The sequence below is a fragment of the Micrasema longulum genome, unplaced genomic scaffold (genome assembly GCF_059751315.1).
Source record: "Micrasema longulum isolate JH-2025_06_02 unplaced genomic scaffold, ASM5975131v1 h1tg000594l, whole genome shotgun sequence".
Lineage (NCBI taxonomy): Eukaryota > Metazoa > Arthropoda > Insecta > Trichoptera > Brachycentridae > Micrasema > Micrasema longulum.
Window position 1 is genome coordinate 336,895 of NW_028277790.1, and position 22,685 is coordinate 359,579.

The following is a 22,685-nucleotide window of genomic DNA, read 5'->3' on the forward strand; positions in this document are numbered from 1 at the left end:
AATAAATAAAATAAATACCTTAAAGAAGGGAATATGGAAGTCTAGGCATTTACAGGGCTTATGACCTATGAATGGCTGGTTTAAGTGGCCACTTTACACACCATGTAACATTCACCATTTTGCCTATGTTTGAACAACCATATTAGTTCAATTCTTTAATTTGTTGATTTTAGTGAAGTTAAAGAGCTAAAACCTTTATTGTTGTGAAGAGATTCATTTGACTGAATTATTTCACATACCAGGCAACGCCTGAAAACAGTTTTCCAATTTTTTTGAACTTCTTCTTGGACCAGTTGGTTTTATAGCAATATTTGAGTTGGTTTTATTACATTGTAATACGGGCTCAGATAATTAAGATCGGTCATGTTGAGTCATTTTAATAAGAAATCGATTCTACTTCGTTTATTGTCAAGTGTAACTTAATTTAAACAAATAAATAAATCTAAATCTATTAAGTTATATCTGTTGAAAATCGTTCCGGTAACCTTAAAATTATATAGTTGTATTTAAATATAAAGTTGATAAAAATATGTCATGTGCTTTCAAGGTGTTTTTTACCGTTATAAGTTATAACAAAATGGCGGGTTTTTAAACAGTAGTTTTATTTCAGAAAGCATAATATACAGAAAAACGTAATACCCGAGAGACGTGATAAGCGTGGTTTTAACATATTAGTGAACAGAAGTACTTTGGCATATAATTTGTTAAAATTTGGGCATATAATTTATTTTGTTTATATAAGGTTGTAGGTACTGTGGGTACCTACATCAAATAATATTATCCTAATAAATAAACCATTTATACTGCACACTTCTGAGTACTCTAGTATAATGAAAATAAATATTACTTTGGGTTGTGCGTGGTTTTAAACATAATTTTTAAAAATATCGGACACCGTGCGTTCGAGATGTCTCTAAAGCGATAAAACTAGTCGCTGATCATACTTATATAATTCATGATCGATTACACACGTGCTAAATAATTAAACCTGAAACTTAAAGGCAACAACCGATGAAGCGAGTCAGCGTTTTCTATTGAATTCGATTCATCAAATTCTGCGAAACATGAGATCAACGGTCTGCAGTACATTGACATCGTCCCTACCATGGAGATCTGAAGAACAAAGGAATGTGGCATATAAAGAGAACATCGGGCGCAGTCAACGCCCAGTCAGCCCAACAATCCAGTTCAGGCCAGTCAAGTTCAGTCAGTCAGTCACTCAGTTCCAGCATGTAGTTCAATCGCAGTTACTTTAACCCATCATCGCCACTACGCTCGCGCTACACAACCAAGTGCTGTAAATATTCGCCATGTAATAAATACGCATTAAAAAGCAACCTTGTGTCTTTTGTTCATCTTTAAATGAGGTAGGAGCTCCAACCCTCAACCATCAAATTCTACATTGGTGACCCCGACATTATACATTGCTTTGAGTAAACTTACATTCTTTCACAATCTATATTTTTAAAAATACTTTATTGGCAATCGCATAACGATCATTATGCCACTATTTTTATTTTTTTAATAAAAAAAATATAGAATAACATTGAAATATTTGCTTTTGAGACCACATAAATAGTTTTAAGAATTATGACTTCAATTAAGCGGACATAAAATATATTGCGGAATATTTCTTCCGACAACATTAGGCATAATTAACAAACATATTATAACGATACAATAAAGATACATAAAATACATCATAGAAGGTAAAACAACACTCTTTCATTTTAACAGATCAACCAAAATATACCGAGCCAATTTATATGGCTTGTAGATGGGTTGCCTGTGCAACTATGTATAACCGTTCAGGTACAAAACGATCTTACGTAATTTTGACGATTGTATTTTAAATTACAATTTATATCCTTATGATTGCCATTTTAAGATTTTTTTTGTGAAGGCTCTCCTGGAAGTGTTTCAATATTCCGGCGGATATTTCCATCCTAGTGATGATTCGATGGTCCTTGGAGACCAAGGTCACGATTGCCGCCATGTTAACACCTATTTTCACGTTGAAAGATTCCCCGATAGACGCCATCCTGGTCTATTTACAATCCCACATGGGCGGCCCCCGCGAATTCTCCACAAATATAAAACATCTGATATCGAAATCCGAATTACTCGTATTATTCGTTATTACGAGTTTTTATTCATTCAAAAAAACATTTCTTTAAACAATTATTGAATTGGATTAAATCTGTTATTTGTTACTGGGTAAATATTAGAGTTTACATAATGTTATTTTAATGCGTTTTACGTTTAATATACGAAAAAATTGTGAATATGTTTTGTACACACTGTTTGTTTACTCAATAGTAAGACATGCTCCCTTACCGAAATAGACAAAAAAGACTAGAGGCTTATAATTAGAAATCAAACACTGATTTGAGTCTACTGAACACTTTATTTTATTTTTACAAATATAAACATATAAAAATAAAAACTTCGTGACAATTGTTTCGCCTTATTAGGGCATTTTCAAACGAATGTCGAATGAAACAATTGTCACGAAGTTTTTATTTTTATATGTTTATATTTGTAAAAATAAAATAAAGTGTTCAGTAGACTCAAATCAGTGTTTGATTTCTAATTATAAGTTTAAATATGGAGTTCTACAAAATAAACACCAAATCAATCAATAAGACTAGAGGCCTTTGAGATGTAGTGCTACAGAAAAATATACGTAATTTCCTGGAGAGACCACATCACTAATGATGAGGTTCTCAGCAGAATTGTAAAAGGAAGGCATCTAATCAAAACCATCTCAGAGAAGCGAGACTACGTATCGGCCACATTATAAGCCATGAGGGTCTCCTGAATGACATAATAGAGGGAATGGCAGAGGGGGCAAATTGCAGAGGGAGTTTTTGCAGCAATATGCGAGGATTTGAACTGCACCCCATTGTAAAATAATAAAATTGTGTAACACTGATAACAAAGTTTTATTTTCATAATAATTTATAGTATACCAATTCGAAATTTTCTATTGTTAAATTTTTTTTTGAAGTCTCAAATTTTTGTATTAAAATGATCTTAATAGGGACAGAGTAAGTTACATTTGGAGCAGCTACGATTGATAAATGAGTTTTGAACATAATTTTTTTAGGCAACGGTTTGTAAAAAATAATGAACTTGTAGTGTTGATTTAACGGGACAAATAATTATAATACGTTTTTGATTACAATAATAAATTATAATACGCTCTAAATTTACGATAAAATTTCAAAAAGAAAAGACTGAACTGAAATATTTCTATGTTTAGTGAAGGAGGTATGATCCTGTTTGTTTTTTTGTTTAATACGCAGAATTTATCATTATTGCTCTTCAGAAGAAAACAAAGAAAATGTCGCCTCTTCAGTTCTCTCGTACCTAATACCGTGATAGAACGATTAATCTGCTTGGCTTTTTGTTTACTGTTGTAAATCGAAATAGTTTTATTTTGAACTACGGAGTTTTAACATCGGACAAAGCCAAGAATTTGACATAACCTTGGAGAATTATATGAACATGGATATTGTAACAAACGGGTGTATTTTATTTGGATCAGTGCCGATCTGACGACATATTCATAGCTGCATTTATACCATCGAAATACTACAAATACATATTTTACATTATTGTTTTGTTTGTTTTAATGTATTTAGTTCTTTAATTCTCCGTGCGCATCGTGTCTACGCATTGATTTACACTACATAATTATTACAGTTATCTAGTACCTAAAATAATACATTTCTAAATACCAAAAAAAAGTATTTAATACAAACTAAATAAATGACAAGGACTAATGAGGAAGTTCAGTGCTACGGAAATTGGATATGAAAAGTGTTTTCTTACACGCGGTAAAAACTAAGGGTTTTAATTGTACGGAGAAGTATCTCAAAAACGTATGACAAAAAAAAAAAAAAAAAATTCTACGTCACGATTCTTGCGAATCAACTAATCTATTATAGCTTGTTATGTTTTGTGATAGATTACCGGTTTCCGGGTGGCCTTTTTATTCAACATTTAGTGTGTTTTGACGCTACGGGGCTCTACTTTTAAATGTCATTACATTACATTTTTTTGCACCACAACAGGCCAGGAGGCCTTTAATTACATTACAGAGCACCCAGGCTTGAGAAAATTCACATTTTATTTTTTCGTGTTCTCACCGGGAACCCGGAACCCGGAACCTTCCGTGCGTGAGTCAAGCGTCTTGAAGCGAAACTCACCGGCGACAACTTGTGACGTCACGGGTCGAGTAATAACAAAGCTGTAAAAAATCATGGCGATGTAAATACGATAAGTAAATATATATATATATATATATGTGTGTATTTAAAAAACCTCTTTACTTTCTCATTGCATGCAGCAATACTTCTATTAGACATTGAAAGTTGTAAATGTAAATATTTTTTCGCGCTTTTCCTTACTGAATTTGGTTAGTACAGGAAGAAATATAATCAATTCGTAATGAAAACAAAAAATGCTTGCTTGTATGAGTGAATCCGAAGAAAGACATCAAGTCATGGAATTAAGAATACATTTAGTCTTTAAAGTGGATTCCAATCCATCAATTATTAGTTTTGTTACAATATTTTGAGTTTGTCCAAATGTTTGTAGACAAAAGACTGAAATTTATGTAGGTTATATTAAATTCAAATACAGATTTGAGAGTCTACCTAAAATCGTTTATTTTATTTTTAATCACAAAAACAAAAATGATTAGAGCATTTTCAAATGAAGATTAAATGGAAAATGCCCTAATAAGGCAAAACAATTGTCCGAATTTTCGTTTTTGTATTTAAAAACAAAATAAACTATTTTAAAAATACTTTAATCAGTGTTTAATTTTTATATTAAAATGTGTTTAATTTTTATATTATGGAGTACTACAAAACAGAAAATACTGTTCTTGAAGATGCATACTTAGGCGAAAGCGCTCGTTGGTCAAAATAATAAAAACTAAAACTAAACCAAGAAGTTTTATTAATAAGTTTATTTATAATTTTATCATACTCGTTATCTATGGAGTTTTATCAAGAAATATCAATAAAAAACATCAATATCGGATTTTAATTTATTTTTACAATAAAATTATTTTGGGCATGTTTTCTCTGCCGGTGTCGTTGGCTGGATTCCAGAGAGTTCGTCGAAAAATGTTCCCGCCTCTAACTTTCTGACTTGTCCAGCCTCGTATATGGCGTTTAACCTTCTTTCTTCCGCAATTATTTTATCCCGCTTTTCTTTCTTTTCCGCGGCCACCTTCCTGTCATCTTCCGCTGCGACTCCGTACACTTGGCTCATTGTTATTCCGTAGAATATCCCCGAAATAAGGGCCGCGTATCTTCCGAACTTAATAATGCCGGATACAGCTACTGGCGGCCCGAACGGCAAAGATGACATTTCAAGAAACAGATTAAATATGCTATTTAGAGATTCTGTGTTTTCTTGTTATGATTTGAAATTACAAATATTATTTGTAAAAAGCTATATTGGTGCGTATGGGTGCGTATTTTCACGAAGCGGAAAATCTGACATTTCTATAGTGATTTAATCATAGACAAAGGATATTCAATTGTTTACAGCCGTGAAAAAAAATCGGTATTTAAAATTTTTATTAATTATTTGTGGTAGGTACTTCCTGCCTTATAATGCAATTTTTATTTGTTTATTTATTTTACAGAAACAAACAGTCGACAGTGATATAATAACATAAAAAAGATAAAGTTTAAAGACAGACCAGCAAGTTTCTAAATAAAAATCATACAACATTCGGTACAACAAAAGGGTGTGTTTATGAGTATTTGTATGAGAGTAAGTGTAGAGGTGTGTTTGTGTGTATTTGTGTGGGAGTAAGTGTTCAGGTGTGTTCATTTACATGTGAGCATCAATAAATAGCAAGTGGGATCGTATCGCAGCCAGAAAGAATGAGTCTTAATTTATTTTTTAATAAATTAAGAGGCGTGTTAAATATATCATAGATGAAAAAAAAGTTGCCCAAATACGCATTCATATTATTGTTTATCTGGATTATTTTTTTTTACTTATAATTTTATTCGAAAATCGATTTTTGAAATCAATTCATTAACGTTGTAGTTGAATATATTGGTTAGCGCGTTTGCCTACGATGCTTGAGGTAAACTGTTTTTGGGACGCAAATAACCAACGTTAGTTCACGTAGGTGGGATGCGGCGAATGGCACTAATAATTGCAAAGCTTCCCTTACCATCTCTTGATATTCTTTTCTCGTCATCCAAAAGACGTCAATCTGATGCGAATTAAATTCCATTTTAAGCATGCCTTTAGCTGCAAGGTATGTATATTAGAATTATAGACACTTGCTGCTGATGGCCCGCTGTACCCCTTCCTTACGCAAATTAAAATAAAATACATCGTCGTTAAAATCGCTTAAATACGAATAATAAAGTAAAATTCAGTTCTGGGGGGTCACTAGTATTATTTTACTCATAAAAGGGTCACGTATTAAAAAAGGTTTAAAAAACACTGATTTTATTTAGACGAACTCAAAATATTGTTTAAAAACTTATTAACTAATACACACAATATACACCTCTGTATACTCTGCATAATAATAATAAATTTTATCCTCCAGAACTAATTCATCTTATTGTTTACCGTCTCCCCTCCACCGTATCTCCAGACCAACTAGACTGTCTGATATTTTCCATATTCGTAATATCAAAACTAACTAACCATCGGTAACATTCTACCATCCTCCGTATATGTGAAGCATTTAGCAAGAATTTTAATAGTCTTGATATATTTAACACTCCATTTAATACGTACAGAAGAGAACTAATAGGCTTGATTCAGAATAACAGAGAATAGACTCTTTGTCTCTTTTCTTGCTCTAAATCATTAAATCAAATGCAATTTTCCACTCCTACTTTCCTTCAATCATCCTTCACCACTTCTTATCAATATCCTTCTTTTCCTTCCCACTATCTTCTTGTTTTGTCCATATTTCTTTTATTTTAATATATGGTATATATATTATTTATATAGTTTAAACTGTCGTCGCTTTATTGTAGTATAATTGAGAAAGATGCTATGTATACAATTTTTTTATAGTTTTTATTTATATTCATTTTATCTGTACATTCGTTTGCATTCTAAATAAATGAAATAAATAAAATAAAATGAACAAAACGTATACAAAGCTACGTTAGCGACATTATATTGCAGACGTTAAGAAATGTGATGTTTACATAATACAATTCATTCGTAGCAAGGCAAGGGCAGAATCGCAATCGTTGGGTTTTATTATTACCGGGTGGGCGGATTCTGACTTTGAATGCTCCTGTGTTACAAACAAAACTGCGTCCATGACCGTCGACAGGTGTTTGGGCTGGAGATACTCGTAGAACAGTAACTCACACTAGTTCCTGCACTGACGGCTGCAGTCCCATCGCACACAGCGGTGCATAGGCCACTGCATAGTTTCACTAAATGCAGCGTATCTCGAGCATCTGGTACATAAAGGAAAGGTCATTATTAGCCTTATGCTACAGATGTCCGTCCCGGATCATGACACATTGCGGTGTAAGACCACCTTTTCAATAGATATTTCATGTCGACTTTCCAATCGAACTCAGGACCTCGAGCATGAAAGGCCAACGCGCTAAACACTATACGACTAGGCGAACTTGTCTCCCCTCAATTATTAAAAAAAAATTGGCCAAGACCATCCATCGAGAAAACACTCGTTATCTTATTGTGAGTAGGATCTGGTCGGATGTTCAAATCTAGACCTTTCGAATTTACCCAGTGATTAGTAAACCCCGTAACCTCCTTCAAAACACGTTGGACAAATGACAGACATCAACAGACCCCCGTTCCACTCAGAGAGTGTTCGGAATTGCGTGTCCTGGGGTGCTATTCTGAACCACTCTCGCAGCACGAGAAAACTGTTTTTCTCGTGAATTTCGAATGTAAATACACGAGATAAAACGGCCGCGAGAGGGATTGAAATTCCAGCCCTGCTTTTGTTACGGATCATATCTGATATGTCCCCTGTGTTGCGGTTTGCTATCAGGAGAGCAGTTTCTGGTCTCTGGTCACCTCCCCTCGTGATGCACTAGGTCAAGTGCGCCTGGCCCGAGTCATGGAAGGCCACTGGCCGCGCGGCTATAAATAATGGCGCGCAGCTATCTCCAATTATAGCCACTTGGGCGGGAGCCAGCCAGCCGCCAGCCGATGGTGGAGGGGAGCCATAATATAGTATAGCAGAAGCGGTCCAACGATCGACATTTGAATTTTGATTTTCAAACGGCTTTTGATCAGCGCGTCTGCTGCCAATACTAAAGCATGACTTTTGTCTTTCTTCTTCAAGCCCCCCTTCCCCGCCTCTACTGATAAACAGGGCCAAATGTTGGCAGTGCGTGCACAGTACACTGGTTGAATCAGTTTTACGCGTCATATCATCAGATCAAGATAAATGATTTTATTTTTATTTTGTATTTTATTTATTGACGGACTTATGCAGTTAATTTCAACAATGGTAAATACAATTTCTCATAATAAATACAGGTACCAATCAAATCAGGCAACGGGAAACCACTCTGGTCATCTTTTCCCAGGAATCACTACGGCGAGTACATCAATAAGCAGTCGTCCTGGCTGCGAAATGTAAAATTAGCCCAGGACAGATACATTTGCTTTCGCTGTAGTGATCGCCAACGTCGGGGGAACCCGGCAAGGCACTAGAAAAAGAAGAAGACCAATCAAATAAAGTACAACTAAATAAAATTAAAGCTAGATCAAAAAAAAAAATATACCACTTCAAGATCCGGTCTCTCTTAGTGATTTTAAAATTCATTAAGACTTACACCAAAAAAGTCCAGATCACGTCTCGAGTTTACAATATGACACAATCGGGACATTGGTGCATGCAAGCCATAATTTGTGCTGGGTTGATCAAGGAACAGTATTCGCAACCGGCGGATCGGAACATTGAATGCCAGTTGTTCATTGTAAGCCATTCAGTTAATTAAACATAAATATGGAGTCAATATTGTTTTTACGTTTTTGTAGACTTGAGATTTTTAACATCGACTCCATTTCTCCGTAAGTTAGTCTCCCCTCTCGAGGCCAATCATCCATGCTACTTTTCTTAGCAAACGATGTTGCACCGATTCGATATGATTTATCCGGCCTACAAAGAAGGGAGACCAGATCACAGAGGCATATTCTAAAACACGATGAACAATTGAGCAATAAAGTGTTTTAACTGTGAACATATTAGTAAAGTCACTAGATATCCTGCCAACATAACCTGAGAGTTTTAGTGACTTGTTAATCATAGTATCAATATGTTCATTAAAGCTAAGTTTACAGCCATGATAACTCCGAGGTCGTTAATAGACTTGACTACATTTAAATTAATATTTTCTATGTTGTAGTCAAATGAGATATTTTCACTCTATAAAAAGACATTATTTAACATTTTTTAATATTTAATTCTAGGTTGCTGGCTTTTTACCACATATTAAAAGAATCAATATCTGACTGAAGCACCAAACAGTCATTTGTATTTTGAATTATTTTAAGAATTTTATTGTCGTCCACAAAGAGCCAAAAACGAGTAAAGGAGAATCCATATTTTTTTTATGATTTGTTAAAATTATTCAATTTAACAAATTACAACAGAAATGGAGATCATTTTAGAGAAGAAAATACGAAAGTCTAGGCAACGTCTGAAAACAATTTTCTTCTTCTTTGACCTACGGTTAGTTACAATTTTTAATGAAATAATTCAAATCTCTACACAAAAATAAAGGTATCAGCTCTTTAACTTCACTAAAATGAACAGACAGAAGAATTGAAGAAATATGAATGTTCAAACATAAGCAAAACTTTAGGCATTTTCTGATGATTGGCTGGTTCATATGGCTACTTAATTTATTGTATAACATTAAACATTTTGCCTTTGATTGAACATCTACATTTCTTCAATGTTCTCCATCGTTATTGTAATTTGTTAATCCCAATGACTTCTTAAGGGGTGAAATTCAGTATTTTGTCTACAAACATTTTGAAAATCTCAAAACATTGTTTGCGGACAGGCTGGATTTCCTCCCTAGGGAGTTAATTAGATCTAAATTTGTTGTAACAGAGAGGGAAAACATTTTTGAGAAGGGGATATGGAAGTCTGGGCATTTACAGGGCTTATAACCTGTCATTGGCTGGTTTAAGTTGCCACTTTACACACTGTGTAACATACCATATTCCCTTCTCAAAAATGTTTTCCCTCTCTTTTGCAACAAATTTAGATCTAAATAACTCCTTAGGCAAGAAATCCAGCCTGTCCGCAAACATTTGGATATACTCAAAACATTTTTCAATTATCTGATTAGTATAAGAAGTACGAAAATCGGAAAATTGTTTTCAGGCGTTGCCTAGTAGAAGAATTGCTTCAGCCGAATGAATCTCACCCGCATGATAAAGGTTTCAGCCCCTTTACTTCACAAAAGTGAAAATTACCATAGAAAGAGTTCAGAATAAGTTTTTGAGATATGATAATTTTAAATTAGGAATACGTAATGAATTTCGTAACTATGATTATTTATTAAATATATTAAATTTGATTAAATTAGGGGACAGGAGAACTATTAATGATTTATTAGTTCTATTTTAAATCGTTAATTCAGTATTGGACAGCCCTGAAATTTTGGGCCTCGTTGGTTTTAAAGTACCAGTTAGAGTGACTAGGCTAGTTCAACTTTATCACTGCAACAATCATATCTCAATATATTCTAGCAATTTAGTACTGAATTGTCTACATGCGCTGGGTAATAAACATTCGGATTTAGGTGACATATTTATATTGAAATTTCCAGCTTATAAACAATTACTTGTAAAACATTTTAGTGTGGAATCAATATTTTAATTATGTTCTTTCTAAGTAAGCATTGAAAAAGTTGTTACTGTATATACTCCACTGTAAATACTTATGTATGTATGTAATGTAAAAGGTACTTGCACCGTTAATTCTTGAAAAAAAAAAAAGTGAACAGACGGAAGAATTAAGGAAATGTGGATGTGTAAATATGGGCAGAATTGTGAATATTACACTCTGTAAAGTGGCCACTTAAACCAGCCAATAACAGGTCATAAGCCCTGTAAATGCCTAGACTTCCATATTCTCTTCTCAAAAATGTTTTCCCTCTCTGTTGCAACAAATTAAGATCAAAATATTGTATTTAATTTGCATTGTTAAATAAAATGAAGTCAAACATGATGCATAGGTATTACACGTTCAAATCTTTACTAATATTTGTTTATGTGTGCGTAATATAAAGTTTTCGAAAAAATATTTAAGTATGCGTATAGTCGTCGCCAGGTACGCCGCCTACGCTCACACAGTGACCGCACTGTAGAAAATGTTTTCGCGTAGGCATTATTATCTGGCGACGAGTCTAATAGCACGAATAAAATAGTATGTTTACTTGTTTTCCCGACAGCCCTAAAACATTCATTTAGGCTATTAAGCATTTTGATGCACTCGACCAGGTACTAAAAAACGCCCCACAGAAGGAAAAATTAAGATAAGGGCAGTAAATGACATTTTAACAAATTTATCTCTAAAAGTAAATTAAAATAGTAGAAGTAGAGAGAGAGTAGAGTCGAGAATGGCTCGGTGATTTGAGGGCCACATGAACTGAAGTACTCTCTTATGATAGAGAAAATCTGAGAAATCTCTAGATGAGAGAGTGCGGGTATTATCCTTGGCTCTACCCGACCGAATTTTCCCAGGGTATGCTTGGCTACAACAGTTTAGAGACTAGAAGGAATGTGCATTTGATTACACATTTTTATTGATTGTTGCGCGGTATGGTCGATAATCCCGAGATTATGAAGAGCATTGGTTTGTATGTTTATTTATTAAAGAAATCATTCAGTATTTATATAAATACAAGGTATAAAATAACAATTTAAAAAAGTAAGACCAATTATAGATTTCACATTAATTTATTATGAATGCAGGTGGAGAGGGAAAAAAATAATGGAATTCTAAAAAAAATATATGTAAAAATATAAATATTAAATAAAAAGTGCATAAAAGGGAGAAGACATTGTATAGCTCCAACTTTTATTTCCTCCTCTCTCTCTCTCTGCTTCAATGAAAATTTAGATTTCTTAGTAAAAATTCACAACCAACAATAAATTATTAGATGTATGTAGTAGATGTACATATAAATAAGTAAAAATTAAGAGTTTAAATTAAAAGTTAAAATTAAAACTAAAAATTAAAATTAAAGGTGAAAAGTTAAAATTAAAAGTTTAAATTAAAATTAAAAGTTAAAATTAAAATTAAAAAGTTAAAATTAAAAAATAAAATTAAAAGCTAAAAGTTAAAGTTAAAAGTTAAGCAGGAGATGAAATAAAAATATATTTAACAAATCTGATAAAAATATGGTATTTACAGTGTAATATGTCGATGTCACTAAAACTGTCATTATAGGTAATCTGTATTCTTCGAAGAGTGCTATTTTTCATATGATTAGTCATTGAGTTAGGAATGTCGAAGACTACAGATTGACGAGTTCTACGAACAGGGACTCGATATGAAATGTTTTCAACAACTTCTGGCCTATCAATTAGATTATTAACAATTTTATAGAGAAAGCTCATATCCAACATGATACGCCGAGTTGCGAGATGACAAACCTCATGGAAATTAGCAGACTTTATTAAACTTCATTAATGTTCCTGATAATTACCTAATACAGCGTCAGCATATATTGTTTCCTATTCCGATATACAGGACCAACCTGCCGATGGTTATGCCTGTTGGAAGGATTACCGCTATGCTAAACAACATCGCTCTGGATGTTGATCTGTTCCATGTATCCGAAGAGGTTTTCGGAGAAGGATTCTCTTACTACTTTGACAAAAGTCTCTTTAATATTTATTTTCTCTTGTTATAATATGTACGCCTTAAATTTTAGTTTGTTATGTACAAGTTATTTTATTTTTTAATAAATTAATTAAATTGAAAAAATAAATGTGAGTTGAAGAGGGCACACCAATTGTACTCCTCGCGCAGTGTATCTCAAACATTTGTTACAGGAAAAAACGATCAGACTTCTTCAAGTACGGGAATTATGAAATTAATTGTGCAGTGTATCATGAAAAAATAACGCCTTTCAGTATTTTACTGTTGACCCAATCGGTAATCAAACAATTGCATGCATGGTAGCTCAAGTGCTAATTGAGATTGTATAGGTATTGGCGAAGCACATACCACGGTTACAACATTTTATTCGCAGGTAATTGAATTTTTCGCTCAGAAGTATTGTTTAATTTATTAAATTAAATCACACGAATTATGAAAGGATATTATTTTTGTTTTTTAATTAAGACTTTTGGTGTAAGCAGTGTTTAGTTATTTTTAAGACATTTTTAAGACAAAAAAATAATAAAAAATAGCAATAGTTCGTTTATATATTTATTTATAATATATTACATTATTTTATTTTATTTAATTTTATTTTATTTTATTTCATTTTATTTCATGTTATTTCATTTTATTTAATTTTATTTAATTTTATTTCATTTTATCATAACATTAATTATCAACATATTACAACAGAGATGAAGAACATTTAAGAAAAGGTAATATAGAAGTCTAGGCATCTACAGGGCTTATGACCTGTCAATGACTGGTTTAAGTGGCCACTTTACACACTGTGTTACATTCACCATTATGACAGATCATAAGCTTATGAAAAGGTAATGTTTAAGAAAAGGTAATATAGAAGTCTAGGCATCTACAGGGCTTATGTTAATTTGTTTGTTTTATCTTTAGTATTTTAATTAATGTTATTATTTGTGTAGAATGCCGGTCTTATACGTACAATAAAAAAACAATGAACCAAAAAGTTAGTGCTACAAACATCCAAAATAACAAATATTTATTGTTTATTTAAAAAAACTATCATAAAACGTGAATGGTATCATAATAAAGTAATGTAATATGTAATCAACTTATTATTTTTAATGTTTTTTTTAATTTACTTTTTTAATTAGGTGTAGGGCCCACTTTACAAAAAAAATGAAAAGGCCACGTTATAAGGTTTTTTTTCCCTTTATTAGGGCCTTTAACCAAAGCATGATAACATTAACATATTACAACAGAGATGAAGAACATTGAAGAGAAGGTAACATAGAAGTCTAGGCATCTACAGGACTTAAACCAGCCATTGACAGGTCATAAGCCATGCCTAGACTTCTATATTACCTTCTCTTCAATGTTCTTTATCTCTGTTGTAATATGTTAATATAAACAGCTCCCCGGGGAGTTGAATCCAGTCGTTGTCTACAAAAATTTGGACAAACTCAAAATATTGTTCATGATAACATTGGCTAAAAACAGGTTACATTAATTTACAATAAACAATAAATATAAGAACAATACAAACAGAATTGGCGGCCTCCGTGGTGCAGTGGTCAAGATGCTTGACTCACACACGGAAGGTTCCGGGTTCGATTCCCGGTGAGAGCACAAAAATTAAAAAAATTGATTTTTCTCAAGCCTGGGTGTTCTGTGATGTAATTCACCACTGTAATTGGGCCTCCTGGCCTGTTGTGGTACAACAAAATTAGAAAGAATAAGAAAGAAAGGAATAACAATATCCAAAAATAGACAACAAAAATATATGTACAAGAATAACATCAAATATTAATTGTAATAATTAACATATAACTAAACTAACAAAATTTCAACAGAAATTGAAATAGGCACCAACAGAAAAAAACCCACCAAAACCTGATAGCGCCTATTTAATAAAAAAGAGACACTTACAGTAAAATATTAGAAGGAAGATACTTAATAACTAGAAAAATTACAACACAATAATCAAAATATTAACAAACATAATCTTATATTAGTGATAAATTTTAACTTTAAAATATTTTACATAAACCCAAAAATGTAAAATAAATTTATTGTGAAAAACGTTTTAAAATTATCACGAACGCCGATTTAAAAAAAGAATTTTCTTTCTGCGTGTGGCAATGGTAGGCAACAGACATTTCAAATTTATTGGAACTGTCTCTGGGTGCGTCATGAGTCATGTCATGATCGATATTTATTTTTCTCCGGTTCAGTGTCCGGATTTATATTTTATGTATAAAATGTCTGACAAGCAACATTGTAACGGTGTTGATATAAGGCTTCTCGTCATACGTGATTCCGGAATATTAATGGTTAATTTTATGTAATACCCGCATGCATTCATGCGATCGATAGGTACTATTATAGATACGGCTGGCGTTACAGAAGTTGTTAGTTCCTTACACATTATGCATGAATCTTGTTTTATAGAAACTGGCTAGTTACAACTTACAACTAGGCGAAACCTATCACCTATCTAGAAGTACGTCAAACGGGGTTATTCTGCCGAGTTAAATTTATTTTGTCACTTGAAACATATTTTTGATAAGCAGTGGACAATTTTTTTTCATGGTTTTAATTGCTTTTCAAGTTATTAAATAATGTTCTTGACAGCTCCGAACTTTTAAATTGTGTGAATTTTTATGTGAGACAGCATAAGACGAGACAAAATACTACTTTTTCTGTTGATTTGCATAGTTCAAACTATGCATAATATTCACCCATTCCACGGCTCCACATGCTAGCAAACAAACGTGGAAATTTTGATTTTTTAAATTGATTTTTTTTTTTTAATCACTTCTTTTCTAAATTATAAAAATGTACTAAGTGTTATAAAAAACATGGTTTTACTGTTTATATTACGGTGCATGGCCTCTGTTACATAAATTACTTCAATACTTTTTATACATACCCTTGCAATAATTTCTTATTTAATTTTCCGTTGTTATTTCTTTATTTTCTGCTGATTTTATGTATATATTTTCTTCACTTGTTTACAGGTGTTTTGTATTTTGTTTCATTATAATTGTTTTTTATTATTATTTATACTTTGTTAAAGGCGTAAGCCGTTGAATAAATAAATAAATTTACTTGTTGGTAGCAATGACATTCGAAAATGGCTGTATTTTTTACTCTAATGCAAAAACGTTTTTTCATTTTCACACGCTAGGGTATTTTCAAACGAACTGAAGATAAAGTAGACTGAAGGTCCTTATACAGTATATAAGGATCTTCAGTCTGTAACTAGTCTTACAAGGCGGAGCAATAAGGAAATTCAGTGCTAATGGAAATTGGATACAAAAAATGTTTTGTTTCACGCGATAAATCTTGTACGGTGAAGTTTGTCGAAAATGTATTAAAAAATGCATTAAAATTAACTATTTTGAACGACACGTCAATCAACCAATTAATGATAGCGTTGACATGTGTTGTGAAAGATTTCCGGTTTCCGGGAAGCCATTTTTTTTCAACGCCTAGTATATTTCTACTTTCAAATGTCAGGACTACTCACCGATGAGAACTAGAAACGTCAAGGGTGGAGAACTTTCAAAATTACAATACTTTAAAAAGTCATAGCGATGAGAATACAATACAAATATTATAAAAACACATTTAATTATTTTGGCTTAGTTTGATAACAAATAAAAAAATATTGAACTTCCTAAATTTTGTTTTTTTGTTTTAAAAAAAAAAAAAAAATAAATAAGTAGACTCACACCAATGTTTGATTTTAACATACTGATGAGGAGTTCTACAAAATAAACGCCAAGTCAATAAATTAATATATGAAACTGTTCGTTATAACGAGTCGCTAAACAATATAATTATTGCAACAGAAAAATGTAAACTAAAGCTTCTTTGTTTTAGAGATGTTTGTTTGTTCAGCTTTTTTTAGAATTATTGCATTGAGAAATATCTCCCAACCAACCTAAGCAGACTGGTGCGAACATTGCAAAATGCAAGTTGGTAAAGGCTTGTACCTGCTTAGCAGTTTTACAGATATTTTAGTGGGTAGTTTTTGTAGAATACTGTAAATTCAATTTTATCTGTCAATTTTTTTATTTTTTTAATTCAGAGAGGGGAAATGCCGAGGAGCCTGGGTCCAAATCAGAACGTTTTTACTTGTAATTTTTATTTATTAAATTAATTTTCACAGCCATTCCTACTTGCGGTACCTTGTCAGGTCTCCCCGACGTAGGCGATCACTACAGCGAAAGCATCTCGGTCCTGCGCTACTCTTGTATTCCACAGCCAGGATAACTGCTTTTTGGATATACTCGCCATAGTGGCTTCTGGGAAAAGATGCCTAGAATGGTTTCCCGTTGCCTTTTCTAGAGAGTTTTTCTGTCGGGGTTACCTTCCCTTAACTCTAGGCTGTATAGTTCTGGTTTGGAGGCGCCAGAAACTCACCTTTCATCCTCTCGTTATATGCTGTGATCACACCGTTATGAATGTGATCCTTTTGCCCAGGGTTCGAGGCGTGGACGCTAACGAATTGGACTAGTCAGTAATGTTGCCGGTGGAATGCAACTGGGCGTTTGCGGCATTTTATAAAATCACACCCCCTAGCAAGATGTAACTCACTGCAACCCTGCTGACAGTTTGAACCCCAACGTTCCTACTATAATAAAAAAATTAAAAACAACCAGATTTTTTTGTTTATAATACATTTTAAATATCTCCCGCGGTTTTTTTCTTGCTACACTAGCGCAGCGGTATTTACGTATAAATGAGGGAGTTCGGTTGTTTTTTATTTCTTAATAGACATTTTTTTTTCAAATATATGTCGTATTTGTGTTCCTCTACTTCACAAAAAGTCAACAGATGGAAGAGTCGAGGAAATGTGGATGTTTAAACATGGGCAGAATGGTGAATGTTACACAATGTGTGTGCCACTTAAACTAGCCAATGACAAGTTATAAGCCCTATAAATGCCTAGACTTCCATATTCCCTTCTCAATAATGTTTTCTCTCTCTGTTGCAATAAATAAAAAAATGGTTAATATCAAACATTTTTTTGTGAGCCAAATATTTTTATTTATCGTTAGTACGATACGATAATAATTCATTGCTACGAATTTTTAATGTTTTGAAATCTTTTTTAATTACTCCGCGCGTGACGTCACTAGTTATCTACGGTGAGTTGTCCTTATTGGAGTTGACTTCCCGGTAACCGGAAATCTATCACAACACTATATCATCGGTTGATTTAGAATAAATTGTGACGTCATTTAAAGTAGTTAACTACATTATTTTTTTCATACCTTGTAGAGACTTCTCCGGAAAATTAAATGCCTTAATTTTTACCATGCGTAAGAAAACATTATATCCTATTTTCCGTAGCACTAAGCTTCCTCGTTGTATTATTCATCTACCTGGACGTACATATTCGAATATAGGAAGTGAAAACTAATTCTTTGGAACACTGAGTAATTGTCTTGATGTGAATCATTAAAGCAACATGCAGGTTTCCATATACAACCTTCCGCGTCATGTTATCAGTGACAATTAAAAAAATCGTTTATCGTATACCTTTGTCACGCCGAGCAAAATATAATATCACACAATACTTCCATCGCCTTTTGACGTAAGCACGACTTAAGTCCATTACCATTATTGTGGTTCTATAACAAGTCCACGACCCCAAAGCGACGCCGATGCGACTCGCCGTGACGTAATAAAAACGTATTGTTCATTAATAATCAAAATGTAAGTTGCGTGCGATTGAAGACATAACAACTACGCATATATATTTAGTATTCTATTCACAATTCAGTTCTCTTGGCAGTCTATGGAAGGGAAACGGGATTACGTCATACTTTCTTCTCTATGATATAATAAAAAAATCTTGCAAGGGGCGATCAGTAAATATTAATTTATTTAAACACTTTTTTATTTTATTTACAAATCATATAACACAGAGTACTTTACAAGTATAATACGTTGAATTACATTCCCAGGAGTTACAACTCAATTTGGTACATAAATAATATTAACATTTAGAAAATAACACATATTTTTATTTTTTTATTTTTTATTTATTTATTCATTCAAAATTACAAAATTAAATATTTATGAACTTATGAAGGCTTTTTAGGCTATGCCCGTGTCAAGCCACAATAATTAACAATAAAAATACAAAGTAAAATTAATTAGATCAAATTATAATGACATAGAATCACAATCTAGAAAAAAAGGTAAATGTAATAAATAATCAAATTCCAAAGAATACAATGCAAAAAAGATATTCAGAAATAATTTTTGAAATATAAATTATACAAATTAAGAATCACACATAATCAAATATACAAAATAGTGGTATCATTAAAATCAACAAAATAATAGTAAAATATAGTTGTATTAAAAAAAAATAACACAAAATAAGAGCATGATTTAAATCAACAGAAAAAGAATATATGCATATATACAAGCATAATTGAAATGATAATTGGGTTATGTTTTTTGAGAACAACAAAGAAACAAAGCAAGTTTAGCACCTTTATAACTAAATATAGCACTACAATACATACGCCAAAAACCTTTTCTTACACAAGAATAATAAATACATATAAAAAAAACGCTTTAAAGAATAAAAAAAAAAGTTATGAATCTACTAAGGCAGATAAGGTCATTAACATCACATGCCATGCAGATGATGCTGCCATAGTAATGATGAGAACATATCCTTATATAACATAACATAACTTTACATACATATACAGTTTTATGTGCATAAGGGCGGGCATATTGCCTAATGCAATTTCTTCCTACCTACCCTCAAACCTTTCTGAGACATTGTTTTAATTTATGAAGGTACTGGATATTAGTTTTTTTTTGAAAAGTCATTGACACATTTCTGGTCATGTGGTTACAAGAGGAAATCCCATCAGGGTGCTCGCAGTTGGTTTTCATGTAATTTTAATTATTTAATACCAAAAACAAGTGCGACTTTCGCTCAAAGAAATTTCTCTTTTGTGGTCCCAAACGTGTTCAATGTGCTGGATGAACATATTAAGTTCTCCAAAACGAAAGCCGTTTTCAGAAGTGTATACGTTTGGGTTTTGTCTAAGGGAAGAGACCATTGCAGGAGACTGCTGCGAGACATTGCATAGATTTATATACTGCTAAGCGTGTTGTCCATATGTTTATTGAAATCTATGTTGATTTAATAATTTTTATTTGAAGTATTATTTTATAATATGCACGCTTCCACTTTTTATTTTATTGTATCCAAACTCAACACAGGGCTCTTGGCCTCATAGAGTTAGGGAGACGCTATTATTTTTTTGTAATATGTATCTTTATATGAATAAATAAATAAAATTTAAAAAATTAAAAATATAATTAAAAAATTGAGGAAATTAGTCAAAGAAATATAGATATATTCTAGATATAAAATATAAAATATTATAATTTCAAAAAAACTAGGCACAGTTATTGCCAATAAAACTATGTCAATCGAAGCCAAACTGGCAGTGTACAGCGGAGTTTCAGTCCCAACACTTATGTATGGAAGTGAAACGTGGAATTGGAAGAGGAAGGATAAAAGTGGAGTGAACGCTGTTAAAATGTGACATCTTAGACAAATGTGTGGAAAATCAACATATGCTAGGGTTACGAATGATAAAATCAGGCGAGAGTGTAAATCTGAGTCAAGTATAATTGATAAGATTAAAAAAGGGTATCTAAGATGGTTTGGAATGTACGACGAAAAAATGATAAAATAAGTATATATGGCGAAAATGAACGGAAACGTGAGACGAGGACGACCAAGGAAGACGTGACATGATCAGATAAACCAAAATATTAAGTCTGGTCATCTCAAAAGCAGGCAGAACCGAAGGACATGTATAACAAGATGTATGAATGTGGAAGAATCTAGGAATATATGCCAGGATTGACATGTGTGGCGGTCCATTATCTCTGCCTACTGCCTACCCCTACGGCGTAAAGGTAGTTGTAGTAGTTAAATATATACAAATATAAATATACATGCACATACACTTTTTTATTTTATGGGAGCAAAAATGTGCGTTTGTCTGCAATAGTATAAATTTAAGGTGGGATGACTTTTTTCGTGCAAATATCATTATTCCGTTTTATGAAATCGGTGTTTTTTTAACGATTAGATTGAAGCTGGTAGAGGTAGATTATAGTGCACGGTTTATGTATGTAATGTACATACCTATATACCTTGTATCATAAATATAATCATTTTATTGGACTCGATGTGGAAAACCTTGGATATGCAACATTTTTCTACGACCATTAAAATATAATAAACACAATTTTTTAAACCATCGCACATAAAATTGACAGCGAATAAATATAAATATATTTTGGATGTCGCGTCTTACATGCTTCGTGCTCAGTAATAAAAAATAAAATGAGGTTTCTATAAAAAACATAGAATAATAATGAAAAACGTTTTAGAAAATTATCAATGGAAAAAACATTCATATTTTTTATTCATAACATAATATTTAATGCGATTTGGGAAATGGAAAGAAAACTGATCATCTTACCTTAATGTAACAAAAATGATCAAGATACGCTGCGATTGGTTACAAATGCAGTGCCCTATGCACCATTAGGTGCGGAAAGGGAATGATGATGAATCCAGTCCTTATCTACAAACATTTGAAGTTTGCTTAAAACATTGTTATTTAAATTACTATTAATAAGATCGTAATTTTATTTGTTTGTACGTATAATGTAAATATTCGTACTCATTGGAATCTTGTTAGAAATGTTGTTAAATCTAATGCTAAAAATAATAATAAATTCACATCTCCAGATACGCATAATATTGACAAAATATAAATAACGCATTTTAATCACGAATTGCGGTGTAATGGTCAGCGCGTTTGCCTACCATGCAAGAAGTCTCGGGTTCGATTCCCGACATGGTTGGTATGAAATATTTATTTAAAAGGCTGTTTTTTATACTAGAATATTTAAGACCGATCGTCTTTCCTTTATGTAACAAAAATGATAAAGATTCGCTGCGATTGGTGTACCAATGTAGTGCCCTATGCACCATTAGGCGTGGAAAGGTAATGATTATGTATAACGGCTAGTTGCTCTCTTATTATTATTTTATTTACAAATATTATGAGCCTAGATAATATTTTAAAATTACGTGGATAATATTAAATATTTGTTATTTTTATAAAGTCAAATAAACAACGCGCAATGGATTCATTAAATTATTTTGATAGTGAATAAATAATTTACCGGGAAACTAAATTATATTTTATTGTTAGATAGGTTTGTTTGTGTCTTAAAAATGTTCAAAAATGCTTTTTTTGGCCTTTTTTATAAAAAAGTTTTCTAAGACAGTGAAGGACTTTTCTCACAAAATAGCGTTTAGCAAGATGATTATTAGATTTTTCAGCTTGTAGGTTCTTGCTTGCTTTTATTTTGTTTTTTAAGCTAGTGTTAGTTTTTCGTATTTTTTAATATAAATAATAATATTTACTATCGATTTAATATTATATTATCCAAATTTATTGATGATGTAAGCTTCACATATTATAAATTATTCTTATCTCTTTCTAACCCATGCGAACAACGCACTTAAGTAACAAGTAACTAACTTCACGTTTGTCAACTGCCGGCGGTCGTGGACGTGAATGGTTGTTTGCGCGTAGTCCGCGTTTTGTTTAGCCAGTTTAGCCGCAGTGGGTGTGTAAATTAGTCCCTATTTGTCTAAATATCACAAATTCACAGTGACGGTAGTGCATTACATCATCGACATTATAGGTTTGCATTTATGTTT

General features: G+C 32.4%; 2 protein-coding genes and 1 long non-coding RNA gene across 9 annotated transcripts in view; 1 reads left to right on the forward strand and 2 right to left on the reverse strand.

Moving 5' to 3' along the window:
• The window catches only part of tmod (tropomodulin), a 208,538-nt gene that overhangs the window by 156,661 nt on the left and 29,192 nt on the right, over positions 1-22,685 (forward strand). Inside the window, exon 1 of one of the 7 annotated variants that reach the window (XR_015822641.1) lies at positions 22,513-22,669. The exons of 5 other annotated variants lie outside the window; for them this stretch is intronic. The gene's annotated coding sequence lies outside the window, so the exon portion shown is untranslated. Of the gene's footprint in view, positions 1-22,512; positions 22,670-22,685 lie in introns of those variants that run through there. One more of the 7 variants, XR_015822642.1, reaches the window with a different exon arrangement.
• LOC148280330 (uncharacterized) lies at positions 1,169-3,906 on the reverse strand. Its single transcript, XR_015822644.1, has 2 exons — positions 2,649-3,906; positions 1,169-2,355 (listed from the first exon to the last, which is right to left on the reverse strand). It is a non-coding gene; the product is annotated as an uncharacterized LOC148280330 (long non-coding RNA).
• On the reverse strand, positions 4,950-5,533 carry LOC148280331 (ATP synthase F(0) complex subunit e, mitochondrial-like). The gene has a single exon (XM_088228563.1). The coding sequence runs from the start codon at positions 5,386-5,388 to the stop codon at positions 5,080-5,082; it is 309 nt and encodes a 102-aa protein (XP_088084689.1). The 5' UTR covers positions 5,389-5,533; the 3' UTR covers positions 4,950-5,079.

What these genes read in the sequence shown, in the direction of transcription:
- LOC148280331 (XM_088228563.1), bottom strand. Translation starts at nt 5,388, where the DNA reads ATGTCATCTTTGCCGTTCGGGCCGCCAGTAGCTGTATCCGGCATTATT.